The sequence below is a fragment of the Phacochoerus africanus genome, chromosome 4 (genome assembly GCF_016906955.1).
Source record: "Phacochoerus africanus isolate WHEZ1 chromosome 4, ROS_Pafr_v1, whole genome shotgun sequence".
NCBI classification, from domain to species: Eukaryota; Metazoa; Chordata; class Mammalia; order Artiodactyla; family Suidae; genus Phacochoerus; species Phacochoerus africanus.
The window spans coordinates 33,523,998-33,536,087 of NC_062547.1; the positions used below are offsets into that span (position 1 = coordinate 33,523,998).

The 12,090-nt window shown below is 33.4% G+C and overlaps 1 protein-coding gene across 6 annotated transcripts in view; it reads right to left on the bottom strand.

The window, feature by feature from the left end:
- Nucleotides 1-321: 321 nt before the first annotated feature.
- The window catches only part of METTL15 (methyltransferase like 15), a 204,213-nt gene continuing 192,444 nt past the window's right edge, over nucleotides 322-12,090 (bottom strand). For 5 of the 6 annotated variants that reach the window (XM_047776101.1, XM_047776103.1, XM_047776104.1 and 2 more), the window contains exon 7: nucleotides 322-3,256. In XM_047776101.1, the coding sequence (XP_047632057.1) occupies nucleotides 2,811-3,256 (446 nt within the window). In that variant the 3' untranslated portion in view covers nucleotides 322-2,810. The remainder of the gene's footprint in view (nucleotides 3,257-12,090) is intronic. The other variant, XM_047776107.1, reaches the window with a different exon arrangement.

Genomic DNA, 12,090 nt, shown 5'->3' on the forward strand with positions numbered 1-12,090 from the left:
CAAATCCATCCCACTCCCCCTCCCCTCACCCTTAGCAACCACTAGTCTATCCTCCAAGTCCATGATCTTCTTTTCTGTGGAAAGGTTCATTTGTGCTGTATATTGGATTTTAGATAGAAGTCATTTCTTAATAAGCAATGAGTTAAAACTTGTCAATAACTGATGTCTGACACAGTGGATTGATGTTATGCTAAAATGATAAGTAGACGGCAGTAAACATAGAGATTCAGAAATGCAAAACAACTGCTTCTTTGATATCATTTATATTTTATTGGTAATGTACATTCATTTTAATAATGTTTTTATTTTCTATATGCATTGTACAAATTTTCCAAAATGATCTTCCAGAATTAACCATTTGAAACTTATTCATGTGTTTTATTGCCAAGAAGTGATGATTGGGTAAGGATGATTGGGGTAAACAGCCTAATTATAGAAAATAGCTAAAATATATTTACACTACAATTATTTTGAAATCAATTTTGTTTATTGAAGCAGGATTTTTTTCCATGCATATTATTCAAGGTTTTTTTGGCAGAGTTTTAGTTTCCTAAAGCTGCCATACTAAATGACCACACATATTGGGTGGCATAAAATAGCAGATATTTTATTCTCTCATTGCTCCGGAGGCTGCAAGTCTGAAACCAAGGTGTCAGCAGAGTTAGTTCCTACTAAAGACTCAGAGAGACTCTATTTCATTCTTTTCTCCTAGCTTCTTATGGTTGCCAGCAATTCTTGGGGTCCCTTGGCTAGTAGATGTATCACTTCACCCTGCCCTCCATGTGGCATTCTTTCACATGTCTCTGTCTTCTCCTCTTCTTGTAAAGACACCAGACATACCAGATTAAGTGCTTGCTCTGCTCCAGTATGACCTCATCTTAACTACTTAAATCTACAATGGCCATATTTCTAAATAAGGTCACATTATGAGGTTTTGGAAAGGACATGAACTTTGAGAGGATGCCATTCAACCCAGTGCAGTTTCCACTTAATGTTAATGAAAAAATTTCCATATTATGTGGGATCCAAAAATGATTGATGAAATAGGCTAATCATTGAATGTCAGATATGACCCTTTATTTTGTAATCAGATACTCAAATGGGAACTTAACTTTGGGAATCTTTCTCATTTACAAAGGGAAACACAAAATTCTTCAGGAAGAATTCGGAAGACTAAACTAGGTTATCTAACATTCATTTGTTTCTAATTTGAACACATTATTCCCTAGAATATTTCCTAATTCTGATTCCACTGAAGAATTGCTCAGATTAGAACGAAGCCTGTAAATTAAATGTAGTGAATAAACTTGGGAACTAAAGTTAAATATTACAGAGGTAGATAAAGTCTGAGGTAAATTGAAATACTTAATTCTTATCTTTTGTCTATATAGTTACGCTGATATTTTATTCACTTGGATTCACCAATTTAGATTTTGTAATCATAACTGAGAAGATAATTTTTTCCTGTATTTGAATAATTTGCTGAGCAAAATAATAGTGTAAATATGACTTCAAGGAGAATTACTTAAGAACACAATCATTTACATGCACCTTTAGTCAACATGTCCACACACCCTTTGACTCTTATTCATTCTTCAGGTCATAAATCAAGCACCATACTGTTAGAACTAGTTTCCTTCTATAGATGAAATTCCTACTACATGTACTTGTGGTACCTTGTACCACTTTTTTATAGCACTTACTGCTGTGTCAATTTTATATTAATTTTTTTGATTATTTAACTGCTGGTGCTCTCCTTCACTAAACTATAAACTCCATAGGACAGGTATTGTGGGCTATGTGTATTTTACTTGCATTTGTTCAGTACTTGCTGAATAACTGAATAAACTAGAGGATATTTATGAATAAAAAAGTGATGTGAATTATGAATCAATTTCATCAATTTATTAAAGATTCCTCTACTAAGTGAACATCTCCTAAACAAACATTCTACAATTGCAGTTATTGCCTGTAAGTAAGAACATTAGGGGTGCATTGATTCTAATATCTTGAATAGACCATATACCTTTTCCATTTCAAATTGACTTGGTTTAATTATTTTGAATAGCTCAGTTAAAAATGCAGGATTCAAATGATGAGAGTTAGAAGTTTTGTGAAATATTCTCTGTGATGGTTATTAGAGCAACTCTACATTTTTAGTTTGTAATTTATGCAAACATGTCATATATCATACTGAAAAATCCCTTTAAAACAATGAACACTATATTTCAGCAATGAAATTTAGCAGTATGATGCATTTTTAAAATACTTGAAAATTTTAAATTTATATAATACCTATGTTTGAAAAAGCTATAGAAGGAATTAATTATTACCAGGTAGTAAAATTAAAATCCACTCCAAGATTATTACTAATTATTCAAGACATCGAAAGTCTTTTGCACATCTTAATATCTAAATTCAGAATTTCGGCATGCAGATATAATTATAACTTCTCTTTTGACAGCTTGAGTTTACATTTTTAGATAAATACACATATTCTTCTCCTTCTCCTTTTTCTTCTTAAAAAAAATTCCTGATAAAGGATTGCATTTCAAAAGTCAAATAATGCAAAGATAAACACATTTTTCCAATTTTGAGATGATGTTTCTCCTTGAATCGAACTTTCTGTGTCATGCTAATATTTCCTACATTTTCTTTCTGAGGAAAAATGCTAAACACCTGCAATTTCCACACATATATAGTACATATTTATATAGTCCACACTTTTTTTGTTAAGCTGTTCAGGAATATCACATAAAAAAATTAAGGGAAACTGGGAGGAAAAACTCGAAAGATCAGATGATGCTTTCTCATAATTTGATAGCTGCTCTAAGTTTGGCTGAGCGCCCTCTGGGGTTATCCTGTACATCTTGATCTTCTGGGGTAAGTACCTTCTTGTGCAGCAATTTCCACATTAAAGGGGCTTTTCCTGTGGAGATTCCTTCCTTGTTTTCAAGATTGGAACCAAACTGCGATTTCTGTATCACTTTCTGTCTAGCACTTAGGTTAAATCTTTCTGTCATGCTTATCCCAAGCAAGAATCGTTTGACGATGCGATCCTCCAGGGAATGGAAGGAGAGAGCAACAAGGCGACCACCAGGTCTCAGAAACTTCTGAGCTGTCTTCAGTCCTGTGTAAAGTTCATTGAGCTCATTGTTCACAAATATGCGGAAAGCTTGGAAAGTCTTGGTAGCAATATGGGTAGATCGTTGTAGCAAATCTTTTCGTGCATAAATAGCAGAGGGAGGAAATGCACCTACAAATAGATTTTTAAAAACAGGAAAAGAGGACAAACAGGTAACATTAATGTTTTCCACTGTAAATTTACTGGGTTGTGTTGTGTGTATATATAAGGAACTAAGTTTCCTTAGAAAGATGTAGCATTTCATCCATACTTCTCCATTTTATTTCCAAGCATTCTATCAATGCTTAACACTATCGTGTCAGAAATATCTTTCAGAACTCTTAAGGGTAACTGGAGTCAAACAAGAGCAGAGAAAGAGAAAAAGGTGAACAAATATTTGAAGAAATAATAATGAAAAACTTCCATAACTTTGATAAAAATATTAACTCTCTGCTACAAAGAAATTCAGCAGACCTCAAACAGAATAAACAAAGAAAACTGCTCCTAGGCACATCCTAATCAAACTACTACAAGCCAAAATCTTGAATACAACAATACATTACATAAGAGAACAAAAACATGAATAATAGTTTATTTCTCATTAGGCTAATGGAGGCTATAAAATACTGGAATAACATTCAAATTTTTGAGAAAAAAAAAGATGTCCTCCAAGAAAGCTTTTCTAAAACTATTCTTTTTTTTTTGTCTTTTTGGGGCCGCACCCGCGGCATATGGAGGTTCCCAGGCTAGGGGTCCAATCAGAGCTGTAGCCACCTGCCTACAGCAGAGCCACAGCAACATGGGATCTGAGCTGTGTCTTCAGCCTACACCACAGCTCACAGCAATGCCGGATCCTTAACCCACTGAGTGAGGCCAGGGATTGAAGCAGGGTCCTCATGGATGCTAATCAGGTTCATTAACTGCTGATCCACGATGGGAGCTCCTAAAACTATTCTTTAATATTAAAGGTTCAAAGGCATTTTCAAATAAATTCTAAAAATAAGAGAATTAATTGCTAACAGCTCTAAAATCAAGACATTTAAAAGGAAATACTTTGGCCTGAAATAAAATAATGTCAGGTAATAAACTGGATAGACAGAAGATAATGAAAATATGAATGTATGAATATAAGAAGTATGTCTCTTAATTTCTTAAAAGACAGGACTGGCTTTATGTCATTCTTCTCAATTTCTTTAAAACGACTATTTAGGTAAAATTATAACACAATATTCTTAGGTTTATAATATATATATATTTCTTTATATACTGAATGTTATAGTAATAGCGCAAAGGATAAGAGTAGGTAAATGAAACTATGATATTACAAGGTTCATATGTGTATATGTATATATCTTTATACACACACACATATATACACATACACACATACATATCTATAGATAGATAGATAGATATGGGCTTTTTTGGGGGGGGGGCTACACCTGCAGCATATATAAATTCCCAGGCTAGGGATGAATCAGATCTACTGCTGCTAGCCTACATCACAGCCATAGCAAGACCAGATCCTTAACCTACTGATAAGGCCAGGGATCGAACCTGCATCCTTATGGATACTAGTTGGGCTCATTACCGCTGAGTCACAATGGGAACTTCCAACAAGGTTCCTATATTTTACTGGAGGTTAAAATTGAATATTGTGGTCCCTAGAGCAATCAATAAAAACAATGGAAAGAAATATAGTTAATAAACAAGAGAGAATAAACATCATCCACAAAAATATTACCTAACACAAAAGAAGACAAAAGAGAAGAACAGGAAAACAAAAATGAGACAAAGAGAAGACAAACAGCAAAATGACAAATAATAAATCCAAATATGGAAATACTCACATTAAATGTAAATGTACTAATAAAACTTCAATAAAAATGCAGACTGAAAAATAGCAAGACCTGATTATACACTGTCTACAGAAATGCACTTGAAATATAAAAATATAAATAAAGTAAGCAAGAGACTGTGAAAAAATATATGATGTAGAAAGTAAACATAAAGAAACCCAGTGAGATTATATTAATATTAGACAAAGTTATCTTTTAAAAAGAACTACTAGACCTGAAAAGAAACATTTCTTATTGAATTGCCAAGATAGCAGGAAGATACAATTATAAATGCATATGCAGCAAATAACATAGTTCTAAAAATTCAGACATCTCAAAAAAGACCCACATTTTTACAAGCGGTTGTGTTTTGACAAAGATGTCCAGTTAATGACGAAAGAACAGATTTTCAATGAAAAGTGATTATCTATACAAAATAAGATGAACTTCAACACTTACACAAAAATTAATTCAAAATGGATCATGGACCTAAGAGAAAACACTAAAACCATAAAATATATATCCGACAAAACTCTTTTATTCAGATTATATAAGAGAATCTCACTACTTAATAAGAGTTCACATTTTAGTAATTTGTAGGTCCAGTAGTAAAGCACAGTAATATACATCTGATTAATCTTCGGTCAGGGAAGAGGAGAAATAATTTCTTATGTGTACCATGGAGCTGAGACCTGGCTGTCTGATGTTAACCAAATCAGTGTTACAGGTTCACTCTTTCTTCCAAACAAAGTACTTTGCTGAAAGGCTAGAAAATATTAGAGATTGGGGAATTTGTCTTTCAACAACCACATCTCTCAGAAATAAAATGTCAAAGTCAAAGCTGAGGAGGGAGGTCAACTTCTTTCCATTTGCTATTCAATTTCTCCATTTTCCAGGAAGAGTTTTGGTCACCAGGTAATGTGTTTCAAAGCATTCTAAAGATATGAACAAACATGCAACTCTTCATAATTTAGAGCTTGGATTTAGAGAATACTTCAGAAAGGCTGCATTCCTGAAGACCTTATTGACTCAAACCTTTTGTAATTCAACACTAATTTTCTCTAAAGAGAACTGTAATATAAAATACATTTTAATGCACATGGATTTTGATGTAAAATAGGAAGCAATCATTCATGGAGCATGTGGATCAACTTATACTGCAGGATATTTTTACTTTAAGGCGTATTATTATTATTATTATTTTGCTTAGCATCTGTAATATTTTATAGAATTAAAACCATGGCTCAACATGGTAATTGCTTAGCTTTCTTCACATTTTATCAAAGATATATATTTGAGGATGTGGTTTGTAACATAGCATACTGAATTAGCCATACATGGCTATGTGTTAACTAAATTGATGAAATGATAGAAAAGCAGAGGCCTTAGTTAATACTTCCTTGATATTATCATTGAATATATTTTTTAAAATAAAGGAAATGTTATAAATAAAAATAAAATAATAAAATAATAAAAATAATAGAAAATGTTAAAATAACAAAGTAATGTCTGAAATCCTCATAGTGGTTCTAATATAAACAACAACATTGGTTCATTTGACATGACAAAGTATGGTGGACATTTCTGTTTACTAGCTAAAATGGCACCTTCCTGTGGCATAATTATAGTTTATAATTCATTTAGCCATCTAGCTGTGAAACTAACAAAATTCTTGATGAATTCTTTTCATTGAGGGAATATGTCTTTATTTCAAAGTATTCATATAAAGTGACTTTATTATTATCTGGAGCTCACAAATTAACACCATTGTGACCACATAAACTTTTCTTTATAAGGTCTGATTAGGCCTTGCCAATGCTACATCAAGGAGAAAGAAACTAAGAGCTTTCATTTATATTTAGGAATGACTGGTCCTGAAGATAACAGGATAACTCTAATCCATGAAGCTTTTCTTCTGGGGCTTTCTTATTTTTCTTTAGGGAATTCTAATATGGACTATGTCCACTGGGTTTCTTTTGTTTTTCTTTTTTTTTTTTCTTTTCTTTTTCTTTTTTGAGCTTTTAGGGCCGCACCTGCGGCACATGGAAGTTCCCAGGCTAGGGGTCTAATTGGAGCTGTTGCTACCGGCCTCTGCCAGAGCCACAGCAATGCCAGATCTGAGCCGCATCTGCGACCTACACCACAGCTCACGGCAATGCCGGATCCTTAACCCACTGAGCAAGGCCAGGGATTGAACCTGCAACCTCATGGTTTCTAGTTGGATTCGTTTCTGCTGCACCATGACAGGAACCCCTCTACTGGGTTTCTTGTAAAGGATTTCTAGGTGTAGTTCTATCAGCTTCCTCAAGTTTGATCTTTAGGGATCAGGAGATGACAAGGTACTGCAATGGGCAATGTGTCTTGTGGAGTTTTTGGTCCTGCTCTGGGGATCAAAGGCACATATCCTCTCTTCCTTTATATCAGCACTTTTGTGTCTGTAAGTTATAGGAAGAAAGATTGTTAACGCAAATTGTATAAAATGAGATAAAAAAGAAATCTTTATAAAACAGCATATGGTAATGAAAATTAAAGTAGTGAAAACAAAACACCAACTGGCATTGGTACAAAAACAAGAATACGAGAAAAGGCAATCTGCCTGTTAAGAATTAAGAAAGTTTCCTTGTCTGAATTAGAAAGTTTGAGGACAATCAGTAAATGTCCTGTGCCTCTGAGGTAGCAAAAATGGGTTTCCTTATGAAAGTCACTGGTCAGAGAGCAAACAACTTTGCCACAGAGTTTCTTAGGTATGCATAGACTAGGTAAGAAAATTTGCCTACAAGTCAATAGGAAAAGAATCAAAAACTCTGCCAGATCCAATGTCTTATCTATGTGCTGGACTTTGATTTAGGCCATAGGAAGAAAAACGTTAGTGATACCCTGTCCCTGTCTCTGAGGAGCCCGCTGTTTTGCAATCCTTCTTCACTGCTTTCTCATCTCCCATATCCTGTTATCAGAAATAGAAACGTGTCTCCGTTTTCCCATTTCCTAACTTTAATCACAGAGTCTTGTATGGCTAATTCATTTGATTAAGGCATAGAGTAGGTAAGACAGAAAATATGGACTCAATCGCAATTCGGGTCATTTGGTTTGGTACTGAGAGAAAAACCTTTTTCTGTTTGGACTTACTTAACACCAGGCCAATGTATATTAGTTCTACTGGGAAGAGGTGTGCTTACTGTTTGTATACTTATCACACTCTACTATAATTACTAATTTACTTGTCTGTCTCACTCATTCGACTCTGATTTTCTTATGAACAGGAAGTATTTCATGTTAACTCTTATACCCTCTTGCTTAGTAGATAAGCTTATGATTCTTAACACTGACTACACATCAGAGTAACCTGTGGAGCTTTTGAAAAAAAAAAAAAGGTGCTTGGCTGAAGTCCAGACCTATTGAATCAGTTTCAGGGGTTTATTACACAGGAATCACTACATTTAAAAAGCTTCACAGAGGATTTTGATTTGCAGCCAAGATTAAAAACTACTATAGTAAACCCTCAGTAAATGTTGAAAAGATAATGAATAGATAATGAACAAAAATATGGATAAATGAACGAAAATCTGGGACCATAACCACAAACAAACATGTGAACTGCACATTTAAAAATTCTACATGGCAGAAAACTCTACAAAGCAAAAAGTCAGCCACAATCTGGGAAGAATACTTCTAACTGTATGTGAACTTGTGATAGTTATGTTTGTAGAATTAGAGTTGTTAGGTCAAAGGCAGTTTATGCCCATTTAAATTCAAATCAATACTTCTACTAAATTACTCTCTAAATAGTCTGTACCCATTTCCCTCCAACAATAATATTTGAGAGAGTCCATCTCCCCACAATCTTACTAACACTAGAAATTACCACTTTCTAAAATCTTGACTAGTCTAATAGTAGGCAAATGATAGCTTATAGTTGTTTTAATTTGCATTTCTTTGGCAATTAGTAGAACCAGGCATCTTCTTAAATCTAATGACCATTTGACTTCATCTAACATATTCTTAATGTGACATTGCTTTCTTTTCTATATCGATTTGGAAGATTTGCTTGTAAAATAAAGACACTAACCCTTTGTCTCTCATATATCATTGCAAATATCTTTCCTATCTTTTTACTTTGTAGTTTTTTTCTACCATACAAAATTTTTACATTTCTATATATATTTTTTTTCATGTTTTTTAGATTTTATCAAACTTAGGAAGGTTTTCCTCACTCCAAGATTATAGATAAGATCAACTCTATGTTTTTGTGTTATATGTCTGGTTTTATTTCTTACATTTAATACTTGCTCCATAAGAAATTTAATTTTTAGCATAGAATGAGGTAGGGAACCATGTCCTTTATTCAAGTTTTTAAAAAACTATGTATAATTGTCTATTTATTAAATAGTATATTCTTTCTCTACTCATTTGAAGTACTGCTTTAATCCTACACTACGTTTTTAGATGCAAATAGATCTGCTTCTAAATTCTCAATTGTGTTGCATTGAAGTATTTCTCTTATTTTTCTGCCAATACCAGATTACTACTGCTTTTTCAATTTTTTCCAGTATGTTTTGCTATCAAGTCATGGAAGTCCCCCTTCTCCATGGCATTATAGTTCTTTTAAAATTTTGGAGGTGATTTTCATGAATCAATTATCCCAAATTAAATTTAGAAATAATATCACATATTTTTAAAAATCAAAAAAAAGAAATAATAAAGTATATAATAATAAACATTTTGATTAGAACTATAGCAAATTGTAAATTGATTTGGATAAAGTTTAAATTACCATAATACCAAACAATCCATCCAAGAAACAAGTATTCCTATTAATATTTTACATGCCCTTTATTCAAGTTGAATGGTTGTCTTTCACCTAGGTCATGGCCAGGCTATTTGCATGTATTGTGTTTATGTGTATACATTTTAATCATGCCTATGGAAAGGCATAATAAATGATAATACTTATATTAAGATGATGTAGTGTAATAAAAATAGAGATGAACTTTAGAAAGGATAAATTAGGTTCAGTAATCAGAATTTTTACATTTTACGGCTGTTTGATGAGGGACAATGACACAACTTCTGAGTTTGTTTCCTCACTAGAAGATGAGATGATAGCACTTCTCAGGGGATTATTGTGAAAATCAAGTAAAGAAAATAATCAGGAGCACCTACTGCACACCTGACATAAAGTAGTTACTTTATGAATATCATTCATAGACTTATTTGTTTATTATTATTCTAAGTTGTAAAATGGAGTAAGGAGGGGATTTCCTACGTTAATTTGAGGTTCTGCCAAACTAATTTTTTACTTTCATCTTGGACTAACAGCAGAGTAGGTGAGATAGAGGGCTGTTGAAAACCCCTGAAGCACCTGAGTAATGTGTTTTGGATTTAGGAAGCAGACTAAAACAGCTCAGCATCCAAAATGAAGTATAAAATTTTCCTTATGTATAAACTAATAATGTACTTCTAAGTTTACTAAGTATTTAGGACTTAAGTGTATGAAGACGTAGCATGGCATAGGAATGAGAAATCATTAAAAAAACTTTTTTTTCAGTTTGACCTTGATTTTTAATAACTGATGCTAAGAATTGTAAAAACTCTAATTTCATTAACCTAAACCTTCCAGGTTGCATTCACCTGTCCATGAGATTATTTTCCATAATTAAACTTTTAGATTCCTCTTATCACCTAATTATATAACTTGTATTATGGCATTTTAAGAACATTTTTTTTCTCTGTTCTTTTTTTAATTTATTTGTTCTAGTTCTCATGGAAACAACTTTCTGTACTGGCTATCTGCTTTCTTAAGGATAGTTTCACAAGGATAAAATATATGTGTGAGTCTTAAACCAGACCCTTTGTTTTCACAGCTCCAAAAAATATGGTAATTACATCCTGAATGATGTATATCAGTAATTACATCATTCATTCATTTAGCCAATATTTATTATGCACAAACATTGAGATTAAACACTGGAATTAAAATGTTCATGATGACATAGTCCTTGCCCTCTAGAAACTTCAAACCCAGTGAAGAGGATGATATGTAAATTCTGGGAAGAGAGTTATAAAGAATAATTATACATACTACTAAGGGAAAAACAACATGAAGAAAAAACCCCCCTGACCTTCGTATAGACAGTATTTTCCCAACTACTATTTACCTTGTAAACTATAGCACTTGCACTGCCAACCAAACACCAATGTGCCTGCTGTCCAGTGGGTCTGAGAAATGCAGCATGCTATACTTCTCTTGTGGAGACCCACAATGCTCACAAGCACAGTAAAGCTCTTTAGGTAACTATTTAACTTTGTTTACCTAGCATGTCCAAACGTTTTGAAATAAAACTCTTATCTTTTATTTATTATTTATTAATTTAGTCTTGTTAGGGCTGTACCCTCAGCATGTGGAGGTTCCAGGCCAGGGGTCCAAAAGGAGCTGTAGCCACTGGGCTATACCACATACACAGCAATGCCAGATCTGAGCCGTGTCTGCAACCTACACCACAGCTCATGGCAACACTAGATCCTGAACCCACTGAGCAAAGCCAGGGATTGAACCTACATCCTCATGGATGCTAGTCAGATTCGCTTCCGCTGAGCTATGACGGAAATCCACAACTCTTAATTTTTAATAAAAACTATCTAGTCCATAGTATTTGTTTTCTAGGTAACACACATGAGAAAATATTGAAAGTAGGTTTTGTGTTAATCACTTGCCACACATATTAAATCTCTATAATAATTCTGAGAGGTAAGAAGCAAATATCCTTCTTTCCATTTAAAGATGAAAAACAAAGAGATTAAATATATCTTCCCAAGTTCACAGGAGTCAAATGGGAAGCCAGGTCTTTTTAATATGAAGTCCACCTTTTTTATAATAAGAGTGAACTTCACTTCCTCAGAAGAAAGGCATAGCATTTCTGGCTAGTTCATCTGAGTAGAGATACATTCTGGGAAGCCCACATCAGCATCAGTTCATTTACAAAGAAAACAAACAAGCATTTTATTAAATAGGGTTGAAAATTTTCAATTTCATTAGGATATTCTCGAGTGTTTAGGTGTGCCCAAAATAAGGCAACAGTTTTAAGACTGTCTGTTCACTAAACAATCTCATCTCCTTTTTCCTGATTAGAA